General features: G+C 57.3%; 1 protein-coding gene across 1 annotated transcript in view; it reads right to left on the bottom strand.

Moving 5' to 3' along the window:
• The window catches only part of XXYLT1 (xyloside xylosyltransferase 1), an 89,976-nt gene extending 76,789 nt beyond the window's left edge, over window positions 1-13,187 (bottom strand). Inside the window, exon 1 of the mRNA XM_004603240.2 lies at window positions 12,677-13,187. Within this exon, the coding sequence (XP_004603297.1) occupies window positions 12,677-13,117 (441 nt within the window). The 5' untranslated portion in view covers window positions 13,118-13,187. The remainder of the gene's footprint in view (window positions 1-12,676) is intronic.
• Between the last annotated feature and the right edge of the window lie 7,362 nt (window positions 13,188-20,549).

The following is a 20,549-nucleotide window of genomic DNA, read 5'->3' as shown; positions in this document are numbered from 1 at the left end:
ACTGATACACTATTACAGACTGATAAATGCAGATACACACACTATTGCTATTACACAGATACACACACCAATAAACACTGGTACACACACTATTACTATCACACACTAATACATACACTAAGACATACATGCTGATGCATTGGCTCACATACACACATTAGTACACACTGATCTCCACACTGACCCACACGTTACTACTGCTCCCTGATACACAGTAATACACACTGACAGATGCCAGCCACCCGACTTCTGCTAGGTATGGCCCAAAAAACAAAGGAAGGAAAGAAGAAAGGGAGGGAGGACGAGAGGGAGCAAGTTAGCTGACATTCCTCCTCCGATTTACTTCCTTCCTTTACCCTTTTTCTGCCAGCTTTTTGCTTTGACCCATCCTTTCAGGGCGCAGGAGGGGGAGGGACGGGGCTATACCCGGGGGTGCTGAGGCTTGCTCTCAGCCACGATGCTCCTAGCTTGGTGCTCTGGGGCTTTCCTGGCAGTGCTCAGGGAACCATGCGGTGCTGGGGATTGAATGTGGCCCTCCCAGAAGCAAGCAAGTGTCCACCACTGAGTGATGTGTCCAGCCCGAGCCTGACCTTTCTTCCTGAGGACCCCTCAACCTGAGATGGGGGACCCAGACCAGGCCCACTGGCTTCCTGCTCCGGCCCACTTTCTGGCTGCACCGACATCACAAACCAGACAGCCCCCCACCCCCAAAGTCAGGCCCAGAAAAGGCAATTCATCCCCTCCCCCACCCCCACCCGCCTTGGGTACCACCATGCTCCTATCGTCTGGGAGGCCCGTGCTCACAACCAGCCCTCCCGGCTCGGCAGAACGACTGGCAGTGCCACGCCCTGTCCTTGTCTCTGGCCCCGCTCTTCCCTCCCTGGCCCCTACCACCCCCACCCCTGCTCAGGCACCTCTCCAGCCCCCACACAGCCCCACCCCTGATATCCCCGGCTCCCTGTCGGGATTAGGGTCTCCACCGTGGGACGGGGCATGTCCTGGGCCTGACCCACACCCAGAACAGTCACCGAGATGGTGTGATGGGCTGCAGTCATCTGGGCAAGGCCTCAGCTTCCTGAGCCCCGGGTATGACGGGGGTGACGCGTGGCATTTCCAAGCACCATGGAAAGCTGGTTTTTGACAGGAAGTCAGATGCAGAGGTTCTCAGAAAGCAGGCCTCTGACTAGGGAGTAAAGGCAGTGGGAAGTACAGGCAAACACACATGCACACACAAGACACACACGAACAGAGGACACACGTGTGGACACACATGTACACACAGGTGTGTGCGTGCACGTATTGTATATGTACACGTGTGCACATAACACAAATGCATGCACACCCATGCATGCTCATGCTATACAAGAACACATCTGTGCATATATGCACATATGCATGCATACACACACACACACACACACACACACACACACACACACACACACACACACCCGCGCACGTGGCTGGGCTGGCCACAGCCAGCTAGGGCTGCGGGAGCAGCTGGTTCTCCTCCCCTACCTGGGCCCGTCCCTCCCAAGGTGCCCAGGAGCCCGCATCCCGGCAGCATGAATAGATTGATGAGGACAGGCTGTACTGGGGACAGAGCTCCCAGCGCTGCAGGGCGAAACCAGCTCCCTGAATATTTCATAGCACAAATCCACTCAGATAAATTAACATGTTCCACGAAATATATTTTATGCAGCAAGAAGCAAAGCAGACACAGGCCACGTGAATGTGAACCACCCCCCGCCCCCGGCTCCCGGTGCCAGCTCTCCGGGCCAGCTCTGCACACCCGGCTCCCCGCACACGTGCTCCCCAGCACCGCATCTGGGTGTCATCTCCCCCCAGACGCAGCACCGGGTCTGCTCCCCAAGACAGTGTGCAAGCTAGATGACTCCAGCACCCACCGCAGCCCAGAGCCCTGGCCTGGGGGCTGGCACAGGGCGGCAAGGCTGGTGTGAAGGAAAGGCAGAAGGAAAGAGAGAGGCAAGGAGGGGCACAGGGAATGCCAGCCCCTGCACCCTTCTCCTCCTGGACAGATCCTCCCACTCCAGGCTCTGTGGGGAGGGCTGGGAAAGTTCAGAACACGCTGCTGCCCATCTGAAGGCACTGGCCAGCCAGGAGAGCCAAACTATCAAACCAGAGGCAGGCTCACCGGGAAGAACACATGCTTTGTGTGGGCAAGGCCCAGCACCACATACACCTCCAAGCACCCCCAGGTGTGGCCCTGCTGGTCTCCACATCATCCATCCAGCACCCCTGGGCCTCAGGACCCCTGTGTCAAGACCAGACCACGAGATCAAAGTTTGCTGGCAGGGGCCAGAGCAACAGCACAGCGGGTAGGGCATTTTTGCCTTGCACGTGGCCGACCCAGGTTCGATCCCCAGCATCCCATATGGTCCCCCCAAGCAACACCAGGAGAGATCCCTGAGTGCAGAGCCAGGAGTAACCCCTGAACATCACAGGTGTGACAAAAAAAAAAAAAAAGCCAAAATTGCTGGCAGTCAGGACCAGAAAGAGAGCAGAGCGAAAAGGTACTCGGCCGGCTTGTGGCTGACCTGGGCTCTATCCCTGGTATCCCACATGGTCCCCTGAGCCCCACCGAGCTCAGTTATCCCTGAGCACAGCTGAGTGTGGGCCCAAAATAAACAAAAAGGAATAGAGAATAGGACCCCTTATATATAAGTAATCAAATCAGTACATTGTCATTGTCATCCTGTTGTTCATCAATTTGCTCGAGTGGGCACCAGTAACGTCTCTCATTGAGAGACTTATTGTTACTGTTTTTGGCATTTCCAATATGCCACAGTAGCTTGCCAGGCTCTCTAAGCGGGGCGGAGGAATTGAACAGGGGTCGGCTGCGTGAAAGGCGAATGCCCTACCACTGTGCTATCGCTCCAGCCCAAATCACTACAGCATCACTTTATGGACACGTACCAATGAAATACCAATGACAAATACCAATGAAAATCTCTATTGACCATAAAGCAGCATTTCCCACACACACCCCCAGCCTAGAAAATGACCTTTTCTCAAACTTGTCGTGAACTCAACAGCTGCTGCCTGGACCAACTGGAAGGTCAGGTGCAGGCCCCCGGGGCTTTCCCGGGACTCGGCTCCCCCTCATCACCCATTACTGCCATAAGGACACGGAACCGGACTGGCTCCCTGGTGTTCCAGGCAGGGAAACTGAGGCAAGGCAGAATGGGGGCCCCCGGGAATGTGCAGCGGGGAGAGCCCCAAAGTCAGGCCCTGCCCCCCTGGCACCCGGGTGGCTGAGTGAAGGCCAGCCTGGCTCCGGTGGGAGACACCGTCCTGTCCACCCAGGACAGTCGGCCAGTGCTGGAGCCCTGGGCTGTGGCGCCAAGGGACGCTTCCCTGGCCCGCCTCTCCTCCTGCCAAAATGGCCCCGAGGCTGTAGGAGCCGCAAACAGGGAAATTCCCCCAGGGATCAGAGGCGAGGCTGGGAAGGGGTCTCAGCTGTGAGGGGCTGGGGAGCCTCGCCCGTCCGGGGGAGCTGAGAAACTCACACTCGGGCCAGCGGGGGCCACAGGCGGCGACCGGCCAGCGCCTGGCGGGACAGCTGCTCGCTGAGTGCCCACAGCACCCAGAGCCCAGGGGAGAACTGAGAACGCCGGTGCTGGGTCCTGAGGGACAGGAAAAGAGCAAGGACAGCACTTGGGGTCAAAACTGCACAAAGCACCAAGATACATGTGCCGGGGGCCGGGGGAGAGCCCAGTGGCTGGGGTTCGATTCCCGGTACCGAGCACCCCCAACCCCCACCCACTCCAAGCGTCACTGGGAGTGGCCCTAAAGTCCCCAGGACCGCTGGGTGACCTGGGTCTCCCCAGCACGGCAGGGCCTGAGCAAAACCACATCCTCAGGCTGAGAAATGCTGACGAGGGCCCGGACCTTCTAAACACCACGTGGAAGGACCCCCCCACCCCCACCCCCGTCACCACAAAAGAAAGACATATGCACTGACGTATTTTCATGGGCACATGTGTCCGGTGACAGTTACAGCACCACAGAACACACCGGCTTCCCGGGTGCAGCGCTGGGCGGAGGGAAGGCGTCAGGGATTGTTTTCCTTTTGTCCTATTTTCTTCTTCTTTATTTTTAATCTGAAACAAATGCGGCGGGATGTCAGCACCTACTTGTGTCCTCGGGCCATGAGCAACGGCTAGGTGTTTTCCGAACATCTGCATGTTCTCCTGCTCCTCACTTAGGTGTTTAACATATATTTAAAAAAAAAATACTAAAAAGCATGAGTCAACATTTTCAGTGCTGAGCCAGAAGACAGGGCTGGGGCAGTGCTGACGGCTGGCACACAGGGGCCCCGCGCTGGACCCCCAACACCTCGTGCCCCCTCCCAGAGGTGCCCTTGTGGCCCCCAAGCACTGCCGGCCAGGGCAGCGTCACAGCGCGAGGTCCAAGGACAGGCCAGCAGCCGCGCATCACTGGAGAGCCTACTTAAAGGAACGGAATCAGTCCAGGAGCAGACGGGACAGTGGGTCGGGCGCCTGCCTTGCACACGGCCGAGCCGGGCTCCCCCCCCCCCACCCGGCACCGCATCATGCTTCCCTGAGCCCCACCAGGAGCAAGCCCGGAGTGCAGGGCTGGGAGGAGACCCCAAAGCGCCAGCGCCTGGCCACTGCCTCCCAGCTGTGAGTGGAGCTGGGGTGACTAGAAGCCTCCTTAGGAAGAGTCCGGAAGGGTCCACAAGAGATCCAGGAGCTGCCAGAAGCAAGTGTGCCCCAAGACGTTTGCCACGGGGCAGGCTACAGGCAACGCTTCTTGGCCACACTACCCTACACGGGCACCCCAGGCCCCAAGGCAGGCCTGGGCCGCACTCACGGACACAGCTCAGGTGGGGCTGGCAGGGGGCAGAGGAGGGGGTCCCGAGTTTCTGAGGAAGCGGGTAACCACCGGCTCCTGGGGCCTGGTGCCCCTCCCTCTGCTCCCTTAGAGCTGGTCTTCACAACCCCGGGGTGGGGGACCCAGGGCGGACGCTCAGAGCCCAGTGCTGGGTGGGCAGCGGGCACGTGCCCGTCGCAGGACTCCAGCAGCTGGCCCCCACTGGCCGGCACATCAGGGGCACAAGCAGCACACAGCCCACAGGGCCCGAGCCCTGGGCACCAGCAGTCGCATCCAGCCGGAGGGCAGAGCAGGCAGTGGCGGGGCACTGTGCACGGAGCCAGGGACGGGAAAAGGGTCGGGGGCACCCTCCTGGCAGCCAGGAGAGTAGACAGGGGGCCAAGAGCCCCTGACCCGTGCTGAGGGACCCCCGTCTATGCATTGTTGTGTGTGTGGGGGCAGGAGGGGGGTCGAGATCAGAGCAGAGAGCAGCGGAGAACTAAAGACATCCTGGGCTAAGTCTGCACGTGTCCCCCATAACCCAAACAGAGACCCCGAGAGCTTCCCCGAATCCCGTGGGCCTGGGATGGCCTCAGCTTCTTGCAGTCTGGAACAGGAAGAGCCGTTTCCAGAACCATCCACACCGCCCGGTCCAGCCTCCTCCGGAGCTGTGGGAAATGAATCTTGTGCACCCCCAGTGGGGTTCCCCTGAAGGGACCAAGACATGCCCCGAAATAAACCCAACTGGAGATCTGGGCCAGCTTGCTCCACTGGAAGAGAGTCAGCAGGGCCCCTTCCCCCCCACACAACAGCCTGCCCAGAGGGGTGACATACAGGCCCTGTCCCCAAATGTCACCAAATGCCACTGCACCCAGGGCTCTGGGTGGGGGCAGGGGGACAGAGGTTTGGAGAGGAGGAAGAGGCAGGGGGAGAGGAGAGAGAGAGGGAACGGGAGAGAAAGGGGGGGGGAGGAGGGGAAGAGGGAGGGAAGTCGAGGAGAGGGAGGAGGGGGGAGGGAGGAGGGGAGCAGGAGGGCGCAGGCCCCAGCAGAGCACCGGGCCAGCCCCCGGGACTCTCCGTCCCACAGCAGGAGGATCACTTAGCAGTAATTACCCCAATAAAGAAAACAAATGGTTGGAATTTAAATCACATTAAGTGAACAGCAGGCTCGGTGCCAGCTGCAGGCCTGGCGCGGCGGCAGAGCCGGCACCTGTAGGCGGGCGGGGCACAGACCCGCCCCGGGGGTAGGTGAGGCGCGCCCCCTCCCCGCCCCAGGCGAGGGTCCGGAGCCCCGCGCGCCCCCCTCCGTCCCGGGGCTGCGGCTGGCACACTGATCCCCCCAGCCCCCCACCCGTGAGAGCTCCTGCAGCTTCCCCCCACCGAAACCGGGGCACCCCAGCCGCCCCTAAGTGCTAGGGGTCCGGGGCCACTCCCGGACACGGGTCACTTGCCCAACTTCCCGGTGGCGAGAAATGGGGAGGCGTGCGGGGTGCTTGGGTAAGAGGGGCGCTGCCGGCCTCGGTTCCCCTTTTGCAGCGGAAGGGGGCCGAGGGGCGCGGAAAGGATGCGCCCCGGGAGCCTAGCGGCGGCCACCGTGCAGGGAGGGGGCTGGGAGGGCTCGGCGTGCCCGGCCCCAGGCCTTGGGGGTCCCCCTGGCCAGGACCCTGACCCTCCGCCCCAGCTGCTTCCCAGACACCTCCGAAGGGCCTCGTCAACGCAGGTCTACAGGGGGCGCAGGAAGGAGCTGCCGCCCGCCAGGGCCACTCACACCCGCCGGCTTCGGGTCACGGTTTCCGACACCCCCGCCTCCCGCACCCCTCCCTCCCCTCCCGCCCCTGCGCCCGGCAAACGCGGTGCGGCGGCGCCCTCTAGCGGCCGCGAGGGGCGCTGCACTCCGGCCGGAGCACGTAGCGGGCGCGGGGGCCGGAGGAGAACAAGCGTCCCTGCGCGGGCACGCCCGACTCCCGGGGCGGCCCAGCGGCCCAGCGGCCCAGCGTGGGTTACTCCTGCAGCTGCTGGTCCTGCTGCTGGTCCTCCACCCCCGCTCCTTCTCCTTCTCCTCCTCGTCCGGCGGGTCCGCGCGCTGATTCGAGCTCCGGAGCTCCCTCCAGCGCTCCCGGTAAGAAAAGAACCCACGGGGCTGCAGGGACAGTACAGCGGGCAGGGCACGTAGTCATCTCCAGTTTGGTCTTCAGTATCCCATATGGTCCCCTGGGAACCACCAGAAGTGCTCCCTGAGTACAAGGCCAGGAGTCCGCCTTGTACACACCTACAGCCAGGTATAGCCCCCAAGCCAGAAATCCACCCACCCACCCATCCATCCACCCACCCATCCATCCATCCACCCATCCATCCATCCATCCATCCATCCATCCATCCACCCACCCACCCATCCATCCATCCACCCCCCATCCATCCATCCATCCATCCACCCATCCATCCATCCACCCACCCATCCATCCATCCATCCACCCCCCATCCATCCATCCATCCATCCATCCATCCATCCATCTATCCATCCATCCACCCATCCATCCATCCACCCACCCACCCACCCATCCATCCATCCACCCACCCATCCATCCACCCACCCACCCACCCATCCATCCATCCACCCACCCATCCATCACCCATCCATCCACCCACCCACCCATCCATCCATCCACACATACGGTGCTTTTGGATGGGAACACTTTAGCGCTTCACCTGTCCAGGTCCCCATATTCTGGTGCATTCTGGCACTGGCCACCTCTGCATGGCCCCAGCTTGTCCTTGACTTTGCCTTACACTCTGCACAGCTGTGACGTGCCCCAGAGCTCAGTTCCCGAGACACCCCTACATCCTGGGACCCCCACGGCCCCACGACCAATGTTCCCAGAGAAATGTGGCTGGCCAAGGAATAAAGACCAAGAACACAGCTGTGCTGCTGGCCTGCGCGCGCCTGCATGAAGCCAGCCTTCCAGAAGGCCTCTCCCTCCCAAGCCCACACACGCAGACCCTCACGTCACTCATCTGTGTCTGGCGCCAGGGCCCTTGGATCCAGAGACCGAACAGGGGCCTTTCCGAACCCTCTTCCTGGAAGCCCACCAAGCTTTTCACATGCTGCCCAGGGCACGTGGACATGCTCTGAGGGCTGCAGCTTAACTGGAGGCAAATCCCCAGTCTCCCCTGGGACTTCCCGGGTCTCCCAGAAGTAAACTGAGCCAGGCCCTGTGCAGAGAACCAATCTGAGGGGCACAAGGACACCCCATTTCCCTCTGTGTTGTCTCTTACCATGCATGTGCCACTGGCCTCCTGTCCTGCCCCCCCAAAAAAATTGATGGTGAGTTGGGGGGTCTGCCCTGGTCCTACCCAAATGACACAATCTGCCATTTGCTTTTATGTTTCAACCTTTTCTTTCTGCCTCCCAGCTGCTGTTACACTGCCCACCCCCTTGGGCGAGGGGTCACACCGGGCCCTGGCACAGGGGACACCACCCAGCAGAGTTAGTACAGGTGGCACCCAGGGCGCAGCCTCACTGCCTCCTCGAGGTGTCCTGCGGTGAACATCCCGAGCCCTACCCCTCAACGAGAGGCATGGCGGCCCCCACGGCTCTCACTGTCTCCTCGGACCGGAAACAGGAACCGCCTTTATGGGGTTCTCCAAGCCCCTGGTAGATGAGTGGGGTGAGTCATGCTCCCGCCTCATGGAAATGAGATTCTAGCGGCAGGGCCACCGGCATGCACACTCCCCCGTGGCCTCACTCCCTGCCGGTGGTCCTGGGGCTCCCTCATCTCCTGTGGAGCGTCCTGTCCACAGATGCAAAGAGTCGTCGGCCCCGCCGCCAGGTGAACTCCCCATGTCCCTGCCCTGTCTCTGTCCCCCATCACCCATCTCCTTCCACCACTTCCAACACCCCTGGGCCCCTCATTCACACCGTCTGTCAGATGCACGGATGAAGAACTGAACCCAGGCTAGCAAGGAAACGCCCAGGGTTTCGGGGGCAGAGGAGCCGGGGGCAGCTTGACGAGAGGTCCGGGAAGGTCTTTCCGAGGCTCCTGCTGGTGGGAGAAGGACTAGTGCCCGGGCCAGGCTGCCCGTGACCGCGGGGCTGGGCACCCTGGGGCTGGGAGGGAGGGAAGAGGAGGTGCAGAGGCTTCGGTGCGGGTGCTCTGGACTCTGCCTGGGGTGTAGGTGGCCCCGGCAGTCAGCAGCCAGAGCCCAGCGTGCGGCTGCACCTGCGAAGCCAGAGCAGCTCAGGGCCTCGTGGGCCCCTGTGAGGTGGGTCTTGATCCTCAGCCCCAGACAGGGCGTGGAGACCTGGCAAGCGACACAGGCTGGGTCACCCACAGCGGACAGCAGCCCACCTTAAGAATGCCCAGCCCTGGGGCTGGAATGATAGCACAGCGGGTAGGGCATTTGCCTTGCATGTGGCCAACCCAGGTTTGATTCCCAGCATCCCATATGGTCCCCTGAGCACCACCAGGGGTCATTCCTGAGTGCATGAGCCAGGAGTAACCCCTGTGTATCGCCGGGTGTGACCCAAAAACAAAACAAAACAAAAAGAATGCCCAGTCCTCCTCGCCACCTCTCGGGCCCGCCCCAGGCCCTCCCGACCGCTCGTGCAGGTCGACAGGAGGCCCGGGCTATGCCAGGCAGCCTGGGTGCCCGGACGGCAAGGACTGTGTGTGACCCATGGCTGTGGCCCTTGCAGCGGTGGACTTGGGTCCCCACCATTCACGCACACACACGCAGACATGTGTGTGTGTCCATGCACACACGAATGTGCGCGCACACACACACACACACACACACGCATCCATGCACAGACAGACACGTACGTACACGGATGCAGAGCTGAGCTGTGCCAGGCAGCACAGAGCAGGGTGGCCTCTGAGGTTCCGGCTTCACAGACCCTCTCGACTCTGCCTGTCAGTTGTGGGTGCCACATCCCATGGTGGTGGCCGAGTGAGATGGGATCCGTGGCACCAAGGATGAAATCAGGACCTGGCACATGCCAGGTGTGTGTGCTCTACCCCTGCTGCCACCCACTGCTCACCCCTGCCCACCTCTTCAACCAGGCACTCTTTTGGTTCTTCCTTCACCCTGCCAAAGCAACGCAGATGCAAGCGCAAGAGCACCACCATCCATTCTGCACCACGGGGACAGGGCGTGTGGGGCGGGGGATGGGGGGGGGCGCTTTCCGAGGGCCTGTCAGACAGAGCTGGAAGCAGCTCTGGACCCGAATGCCGTCACCAGGGTCCTGAGCCAGGCCAGGATGCCCACCTCAAGCTCCAGCTGCTGGAGACAGCACGCTCGGGGCGGCCTCAGCCCCTCTCTGGGGGCTCCCGCGGCAGAACCTGTCACCTCTGACACAGCAAGGCCTGCAGGCGAAGAGAGACATCTTCCCTAAGTTTCAGAGGTTACTGAGACGGGACCTGCCGACCACGGGCTCGGGAGACAGGTGAGATGGGCAAGCTTTCCCTCCTGCTGGGGAGAGCAGCCACGCGAGGACGCTGAGGTCAGATGCTGTGGGCCCGGAGTGCCAGAGTGGGCTGGAAGGCACCAGGCGCTCTGGGTGGGAGTGGGCGACAAATGCAGCCTGTCAGCAAGGCCCGGGGGGCAGCCCGTCCCTGGCCAGCAGCGCTGAAAGGTTCAGGGGGAAAGTGAGCAGCTCTCACTAGCCTCCGAAGGCGGCCCGGAGGACGGTGGGTCTACAGGGAAGGGGGCGGCACTGAACTCGGGTGGAGGATGGTCACAGACACACCCAGAGATGCACCAGCAGCCCCCCGGCGGGCACCAATGAGAAGTCGGCTTCCAAAGAGCAAACTCCAATACCCCTGTGGGCGTGGCGTGTCCTGGGCATACCACGAGGGGAGGTCGGGTCTGGGTCCTTAAGGGTTTGGTAGACAATTCTGTACCAACTTGTCCCAGAGCCCAGCGGTGACAGATGTGGCCGAGGAGGGTCCTGGTGCTCTCAGTGACTCTGTGGGTCTCAGGAAAGGTTTGCCTACCCGGGAAAGCGCCTTCCTGCTGAGAGCAGAGAGCAGAGTCGGGGCTGGGGAGGTAACACAGGGGCTAGGGGCCAAGGCTGGGGCTGACACAGGAGTCAGAGGGACATGACTTGTCGGGGCGCCACCAGCTGGCTCTCCAGAACCGCCTGGCGGTATCTCAGTACCACTGGAGATCCCCAGCACTGAGGGCCCCAATACTGAAATGTTTAGACGGGTTGGCTAAGAATTGCCAGGAGCGGCCCCTGGCTTATGGGGATGGTACTGCCATCCCCCTTCCCAGACAAAATTTAAAAAAAAAAAAAAAAAAAAGATGGGGGGTGGGAGGCTTATTCCAGACCCAGGGAAAGGCAGGTATGAAGTAGAACAGGAAGCAGCATTCGTTTCGGGAATAGTTTCAGCCTGAGGAGGAATTAAATCACAGACAAAATAAGCCGATGGTTTCAGAGCCATGTGTGTAGAGGGGAAGAGCGTGGTCTGATCAGGGGAGGAAACGGCGTCACCAGATGCACACTTGAGAAGCTGGCAGGTGCGTTGTTCCGCTAGAGCTGACAACCCCACATGGGACCTCGGCACCTGGCTCCAGAGGCCCCTAACATTCAGGGGGTGCTACCAAGTTCCCCCCAGGTCATCTGTCTCGGTGGCCTCCCTGCCTCGGGCATCCACTATAGCGTAGGGACCTTGTCCTCTAGCCGGCCCTGTGCTGGGGCCCCTGGTGGGCAGTGACCCCCGACACGCACGGTGCCAGGGACAGGGCAGGCTACCCAGACTGGGGGCTCCCAGGGGGCTCCGGGAAAGGGTGGAACCTGCAGACGGAGGAGACCAAAAGGGGGAGGTGGCGTTCCTGACCGCGGGATGACAGAAGCCCAGGCCTGGGGGAATGGAAAATGCTGGAAACAACAAGCCATGTGGCCCCAGCTCCTTCCCAGCCCGTCTCCAGCCTGAGTGCATGCCTCCGCTGCAGGGTAACACTCAGCACAGGGGAGATGTGAGGTGTGGGCGGGGGCAGGCTGGGGAGAGCCAAGCACACAGGAGGGTGTGCCCTTCCGTGGGGCTGGAGCTCATCTCTGTAGGTCATGAAATGCCACCGCTAGCCTGGTACCCGTTGCCCAGCTGCCACACCTCCCTCATGGCCCAGCACAGTTCTCGGAGGTCCCCCTCCAACTCTCAGACCTCTGAGCCCCGGGGCAGAGCCCGGCAGAGCCAAACGTAGCAACGCACATAGCCTGGGCCTGGATCTCTGAGGGGCAACGCCAGGACGAGGCCGAGATGGGGAGAGGCAGCCCGGGGGGGCATGGTGGGACAAGGTGGCCGGTCCTGCGCCTCACTGAGTATTCCCTCCCTTCCAGCAACCTCTGAGCTTCTCAAGGCGCTGGAGGGCTCGGGAAAGGGCAGGAGCGCAGGAAGGCTGAGGCTGGCGCGTGGGGGCTTCCCGGGCTCCCACCTAACGGAGTTCGTGGGACATGTCACCGCACCCTCGGTGGCTAGGACCGGTCCCGGAGAGCGCACAGGAGGTGCCATTGCTGCTGCCTTCAAACCGCAGGCATCCTCCTGGACGGTCAGAGAGCGGGTCAGAGACAGGTGCCAACTTCGTGGCACCTTCCAATCTCGCAACACTGGCAAAGGGGCGGGGCGGGGCGGGCCCGGAGGTGAGCCCCGCAGCCCTACTCCCGCCCGCCCGGGAAAGGCGGCAGGGTGAAGGCAGGGCACGCGCCCCGGGAACGGGGGTGGAGGGGGGACGGCGGGGTCCGGCGCCTCGGACAGACAGCGAGCGCGGGGCGACGGCGACGGCCTCGGCGAGCCCCCCCGCGGCGCCCGGCCCCGCTCACCTTGCACTTGAAGCCGGCGGCGGGCGGCAGCAGCTCCCGCAGCAGCCCCTTGGCCACCTCGCGGCTGGCCTCCTCGCTCACGAAGTGCAGGTTGAGCACCTCGTGCGCCTCGAACTTGGCGAGGCGCAGCAGGGAGCGCAGCGCCACGCGGGCCTTGGCCTGCAGCGCGGCGTTGTGCTCGGCCTTGGTGAACATCATCAGCAGGTGATAGTCCACGGGGCCCGCGCCGCCGCCGCCCTCCAGGCTCTTGGCCTTGGCGCCGGGGCCGGGCGCGGGCGACGAGGGCGCGGCGGGGACCCCCGCGCGGGCCTCCTTGAGCCGCTTGGTGGCGCTGGAGAAGGTCTCGCGGCCCGAGCCCAGGTAGTAGAAGGCGCACACGGCCAGCGCGGCGGCCAGCAGCAGCGCGCAGTAGTGGGAGCGCACGGCGCCCAGGCGCGCCATGGCCCGCAGCGCGGCCGGCCCCGCGCCAGCCCCGCAGCCCGCGCCCGCAGCGGCCGCTCAAGCGCCCCGGCGGCCGGCGGCGGCCATGGCCGGAGGCGGGGCCGCGCCGCCCCCAGCCAATCCCGCGGCGCGGGGGCGCCGGGAGGCGGGGCCAGGGCGGCCGGAGGGAAGCGGGGTCCTAGATGCCGCCGGCTTCGAGTCGGGCTGGAGCCGACCGGCGTGGAGGGAGGAGCCTGGGTGGATGCTCCCCGCCCTGGGCCGGGCTGCAGAAAGAAGTGGCCCCGGCCCTGGAAATACGGGGGTGGGAAGGTGCAAGGGTGGTGGGACTGGTTTGTTGATTAATTTGAACATTAAATCTAATGAATTGTAAAGTTGTCTAATGAACAACTTTATAAAAATTCAATTAAATTTTTAAAAGTTTTGTTATTAAAAAAAAGTGGCCGGCCCTCCTGCTTGCTGGAAAGAGCGAGCTTTGAAGGGAGTTGAGTCTCCCCTAATGCAGGGCCTAGTGTCACTGTCACTGTCATCCCGTTGCTCATCCATTTGTTCAAGCGGGCACCAATAACGTCTCTCATTGAAAGACTTATTGTTACTGTTTTTGGCATATCCAATACGCACGGGTAGCTTGCCAGGCTCTGCCGCATGGGCTCGATACTCTTGGTAGCTTGCCAGGCTCTCCGAGAGGGGCGGAGGAATCAAACACGGTTCGGCGGCCTGAAAGGCGAATGCCCAACCGCTGTGCTAACGCTCCAGCCCAGGGCTTAGTGTAGTGAAAGAAATAAAACGAGTACAGGGTTTTAAAGCACATGCCTTGGGGCTGGAGCGGTAGTACAGCGGGTTGGGTGTTTGCCTTTCATGCAGCGGGTTCAATTCCCAGCATTCCATATGGTCCCCTGAGCACCGCCAGGAGGAATTCCTGAGTGCATGAGCCAGGAGTAACCCCTGTGCATCGCCGGGTGTGACCCAAAAAGTGGAAAGAAAAAAAAAAAAGCACATGCATTATGTGAGGAGGACCCAGCTGATGTCCAGCGCCACATGGTCCTTGGAGCACTGCTGTGTGTGGCCTGAAGGCCCCAGCACCACTGGGCTGGCCCTCGTACTCCCCAGGCACCCCCAGGTGCTGGAATTGAAGCACTAGCAGTTGGTTGGCTGGGAACTGAAGGGAGGAAACCATGGAGCACACTTGGGAGAGCCCCCTGGCCCCCCAAAAAGGAGACGGACAAATACCAGCATGCTTGAACAGACAGAAGTGAACATGCATGGACGAAAGCACGTGAACCTGACCTTTTCCTAGTCCATCTGTGGGACATTATTTCTCCCAGAGGGGGTGGGGCACCCTTGCCTAGTAACACACTTTATTTCATTTTAATCCATTATTTTCAGCCGAAGCAAGTAGAGACAATAGGCCTCTAAGGTAGGCTTGGCGACCAGCTCAATGCACATCACTCACCTTGAGGGAACATAAAAACGTCACGGGACTAAGTCAATGGCATTGGGGTCTGACTTTTAGTTCTCTTGCTCCCCACAGTTCTGAGTAGTGTTATTCACACTTTACAGTGGAGGAAACTGAAACAGAGAAACATACATTCCCCAAATCCAGCTGGCTAGGAAGTAATGGAGCCAGAATCCCACCCCACCTCTTTTGCTTCAAAACCCTAAGCTTTCAGTCAAGGTTCACCCTGAATATAGGCCCGCCAGCTGTCAGGTGCACTGTACCGGAGCCTTCAGCAGATGGCACTGTGGGAAACAATGTGAGCACTGGCGAGGACTGTCTAGGCTGCACATTCAACTACAGGGCAGAGAAGTAATGTAATGTGGGTTGCACTTTAATGTGAAATGGAGCTGACAGTAGAACCTGCGCCTCAGAGTTGTGAGAAAACAGTGTTTGCTAATAGTACACAAAAACAAGGCTAGAAACACAGACCTGGGGCCTTAGAGATGGCACAGCAGGTAGGGCGTTTGCCTTGCTCGAGGCGGGCCCTGGTTCCATCCCCGGCATCCCATATGGTCCCCCAAGCACCACCAGGAGTAATTGCTGAGCGCAGGGCCAGGAGTAACCCCTGAGGACCGCTGGCTGTGACCCAAAAAGAAAAAAAAACTAGAAAAACAGACCTTTTTATTGTTCTGCTTTGTTACTGCTTTTGTTTTGTTTTGTGTTTGTTTTAGCTTCTACAAACAGTGCTCAGGACCAACAGGGCTAAACCTGGGAGGGCTTAGGAGGCCATGGAGTGCTGGGGATCAAACCCAGGGTCCGTCCATGCTAGTTCATGCAATCCAGTCCTTCAGAGCTATCTCCCTGGCACATAGATTTTTAAAGCAGTCAGTCCAATGGAGCCAGAGTGGTAGTTCAGTGGAGATGGCACTTGCCTTGCACGCAGCCAACCCAGGTTCCACCACTAGTATCCCATATGGTCCCCTGAGCATCTTCAGGAGTGATTTTTTTTTTTAGTTTATAAATTTTTATTTTTTTTAAATTTTATCACCATGTGGAAAGTTACAGAGTTCTCAGGTTTATGTCTCAGTTATACCGTATTCAAACACCATCCCTTCACCAGTGCCCATATTCCACCACCAAAATCCCCGGTATACCCCCCGCCCCCACCCCAACTGTATAACTGATGAACTTCACCTTATTTTCTCTTCACCTTGATTACGTTCCATAATTCAACACAAAACTCACTATTGTTGTGGGAGTTATATCTCCAAACAAGATAACCCCAATAAGGAGGCATTTGACAATTAGTTTTCCATTAAAAGATTGTGTGTTTTCAGATTTTAGAAAAGGTTGCGCGGCCGCTAATGCGGCCGCGCGGCTCGGATGTGTCCCAGTCCCGAATCCTGGAGCCGTGTTAGTTGCTGCTCAGTGTCGCCAGGGTTCCATCTGGAGAAGGTGTGTTGGCGGCACCTTCAGGAGTGATTAATGAGTGCAAAGTCAAGAGCATCACTGGCTGTGCCCCCCTCCCCGAAAAAAAAAAATCCCAAACAACACACACACACACACACACACACAGGTGAATCCAATGCATATAAAAATATGATTTAATGGGGCTGGACCGATAGTGCAGCGGGTGCACACAGCCGACCTGGGTTCGATCCCCACCATCCCATATGGTCTCCTGAGCACCGCCAGGAGTAATTCCTGAGTGCAGAATTAAGAGCATCACTGGGTGTGATCCAAAAAAGAGAGAAAAAATAAAAAGACTTAACAATTACAGTGTCATGGCAGTATCTGTAAATACAAAACCCCACATCTCCACTAAGACTTTTCCCAAATGCAGTGTGATAACGTAGCATTATTGTGATTATTGTGTGGTTTCTCACTAATGGGAGGTATAATTCTGGAGTCATATCTCAGCCCCTCATCAACACCATCACTAAGATGATTTCATCCTTTGTTACTTATTCTAGAAATAGACAATACATTTTTTTTTCAGATTGGTTCCTGGAATTTATGGCAAGAAATTTATTTATATCTTATATGGTAAGCCAGTAGACACACTGAAAAAATACTCTCGATACTGGGCAAACCTTCAAGCTGTAGCTTCTTCCATCCCACATTTTTTAAAGGCAAAATGAGGTTCCTGTAGGGTGTCACTGGCTGGGACCTACAAGGACGGTGGACAGCAGCCGGGCATGGGCCCAGTTAGTAGCTCCCAAGCACCAGGTACACACTGAGAGTAGCAGCACCTACAGATACAGGAGGGAAAAATCCGTTCCCCAGCCCTCACACTATCAGGGGAAACAGGAATAAAATGCAATGTGGCAATGTATCAGGTAAGTAAGCTGTTTTCTTATTGATCTGGGGGTATCACAACATGACTCAAAAAAAATAAGAACTTCAGTCACCTTCACTTCTAACTCTGATTTCAGCCAAATCCTCTGTTCTCCAGTCTAGAGATTTGACCTTTCATGTCATGTTAGGTAGTTGAGAAGTTGGGGGTTTCTTCTTATATTAATTATGCGGTATGTTCAAAGATTTAAGGCATATTCCTCTGCAGCTGAAGAAGGCATGTCCATTCATACAGCTTTTCTGGAGGACACTTTGGCAATACCAAAATCTTTTTTTTTTTTCGTCACATCTGGTGATGCTCAGGGCTTATTCCTAGCTCTGAACTCAGGAACTACTCCTGGAAGCGCTCAGGGGACCATATGGGATGCCAAGGATCAAATCTGGGTCCGCCACATGCCAAACAGCCTACCTGCTGTACTATTGCTTCGGCCCCGATACTAAAATCTTTCTAGCAGCTAACATTCAGTTCTCCTATCCAGCCCAAATGAACAGTACTGAGACCGTGGCTCTCAAACGTTAGTTGGTAGCAGAGCATCCACAGAACTTGGTGAAAATACAAGGCTCAGGCCTGGTTGCCCTACAACGAGCCTGGGCATTGATGGTGAGTCTCTTATAGCCCAAAGCACCGCTCTAGACTTACACCCAAACTCTCCTACTGCTTCAGATCTTGACTGTAGACCCAGTGCTCACAGAGAGGGTCACTCAGCAACCTCTGTCCGGTGTCGAACTGAGACACCAGTCCCATCTTCTCCTATGTAAGGAGGCCAGTGTTCAAGGAACAAAGATTGCTTCGTCACAATATCTCCATTACTGGATTCACTGAATGAGCCCATAAATATGTCCACCCATGGTGGACCAACATGATAACTTCCAAAACCCATCCTAAAACATAATTGTGAGTGTACTTGAGCTGGGAATGTGGCTGAGTTGTAAAGCATGTGCCTTTTTTTTTTTTTTTGCTTTTTGGGTCACACCTGGCAATGCACAGGGGTTACTCCAACCTTTGCACCCAGGAATTACTCCTGGTGGTGCTCAGGGGACCATATGGAATGCTGGGAATCGAACCTGAGTCAGCCGCATGCAAGGCAAATGCCCTACCCACTATACCATCACTCCAGCCCCAGCATGTGCCTGTTTTTTTTAAAAAAATTATTTTAGAAGTTAATCCACAATATTTAATTACATTTAATGTTTTAACACCCATCCCATCACATTACACCTTCCCACCACCAAATTCAGGATGTTTCCATCCCAAGCCCCAAGCCCTGTCCCAACACAACCGAAATAATATATTTCATACTTTTTGTTATGAACATGCTTACAGAAAAAGTGTTCATATAGGAAACAATGTGAAAATTGTTCTATTTTGTCAGGAGCCATTAAGACATTCTATAGGATATCACTAACATGTTAAAGTTTGGGTAATGTGAGCTTTGATGTAGCACTGTAGCACTGTCGTCCCGTTGTTCACCTATTTGCTCAAGCAGGCACCAGTCACATCTCTATTATGAGACCTGTTGTTACTGTTGAATATGCCATGGATAGCTTGCCAAGCTCTGTCATGGGGGCGGTATACTCTTGGTAGCTTGCCGGGCTCTCTGAGAGGGATGGAGGAATAAAACCCGGGTCGGCTGCATGCAAGGCAAACGCCCTACCGTGTTATCGCTCCAGTCCAAACTTTGGTGTATATATCTGAAAATATGTATATATGCATACATATATATACTTCCCTCTATAATTTGTTGCCTACTATCTGAACCCCATCAATGTGGTATAGTAATTATGGAGAATGGGTTGGCAGTGTCTTATGATGTATCGCGTGGCCACAAAAGTGGCCTCATGATCCAGGAATGTTTATTCATATGTGAGGCTCGGCCCAAGCTGTGGGAAGTGGCTTTGAGCACGGCGTCAGTTGGGTACTGGAGTTTTTTGGCTGCTGGGTCTGGGTACCTTGGGGTGGGGAAGGCTCTCACCCACCCCCTTCTGGGGCACCCCGTGTGAAACAGCCTGGCACGAAGTCGGGTGGCATGGCTCTGGGGGCCCCATGTTATGCTCCCTCTCAGGAGAAGCAGCCATGGAATCTGGCCAAGCATGTGCCTTACATGTGAGAGTTTCTGAGTTTGTTCCCTGGCAACTAAAAAAATTTTTACAAAAATGTGCTCAAATTAAAAATAAGAGGTAGGTTTATGATGACAAGAAACCGTCACTGTCATTGTCACTGTTATCCCGTTGTTCATCGATTTGTTCGAGCGGGCACCAGTAACGTCTCTCACTGTGAGACTTACTGTTACTGTTTTTGGCATATCCAATATGCACGGGTAGCTTGCCAGGCTCTGCCATGCGGGCTCGATACTCTCGGTAGCTTGCCGGGCTCTCCAAGAGGGGCAAAGGAATCGAACACAGGTCAGCCGCGTGGAAGGCGAATGCCCAACTGCTGTGCTATCGATCCAGCCCTGACAAGAAACTAGAATTGATTTTTCAATAAAGTAGTTACATTTAAGATAATGATGTTATTAAGTGATATACTCAACATAGTCCAAATGGAAATTTTTTTCAATGTAGAATCTATACACTCAAGAGATATACTGACCAACTACAATGAATAGAACTTATATGGCTTCTGATGGAAAAAAATTGCTTTTTAAAAATATGAGGCTAGGCAGATAGCACAGCAGGTACTGCACTGGCCTGCTATAGAGCTGAGCGTGGTTTACTTCCTCGCACCAGCTCTGGTTTCCCAGGCACTGCCAGGAGTGATCCCTGAGCAGTTAGTGTAAGCCCTGGGTACCACTGGGTGTGACCCAACCCTCAACCCCCACCCTCCCTCCCCCAAGTACAGATGAGATCATCAAGAACACACACACACACACACACACACACACACACACACACGACTAGTGTTTGGGGGTACACTGCCCCCCCCCAAAACCCTACAGGACATTTGTATGTTCTATAATCTGCTGTTAAACCAATGTCACGAGTCACACGGCTAGAGATCTCCTGAAACGTGGAGGTGCGACAAGAGAGTCAGCGCAGGGCAAAGGCACTTGCCTTGCAGCACATGGCTGACCCAGTTTGTCCCCCTGAACTCACTCCATCTGGCTCCCGAGCCCGCAAGGAGTGGTCCCCGAACACTGTCAGATGAAGCCCCAAAATCAAAAAACGTTTTGCAAGTAGAGACTCTGCAGCCCAAGTTGGGATGCGGGTGACTTGAGAACAGAGTGCGTCTGCTCATCTTTTCATTTTAGTTTTGGTTCTGAGGCTGCACCCAGCTGTGCTCGGAGCTTATTTCTGGCTCTGTGCTCAGGAATCTCTTTGAGGAGCTTAGACACACACAAAGCAAATGCCTTACCCACTGGCCCCGATAATATTTTTAAAAATTATCATTATTTGATTGTTTTCCTTCTGGGGGCCTGAGAGGTCATTCTAAGGGCTGGAGCACATGTTCTATGTGCAGGGCCCAGGCTCAATTTCCACCAACTCATGGGCCTTACGCAACCCACCCGGCTGGGAGTGGCACCCAGCCAAATCCCAACAGTAAATTTTACTAATTTGGGGGGCAGAGGGCACACCCAGTGGTGCTCAGGGCTTACTCCTGGCTCTGAGCTCAGGGGTCACACTTGGCAGGGCCCAGGGGGACCA

The sequence above is a fragment of the Sorex araneus genome, chromosome 2 (assembly GCF_027595985.1).
Source record: "Sorex araneus isolate mSorAra2 chromosome 2, mSorAra2.pri, whole genome shotgun sequence".
Taxonomy (NCBI): Eukaryota; Metazoa; Chordata; class Mammalia; order Eulipotyphla; family Soricidae; genus Sorex; species Sorex araneus.
Note: the sequence above shows the minus strand (reverse complement) of the source record. Positions and strands in the feature narration are given on the sequence as shown.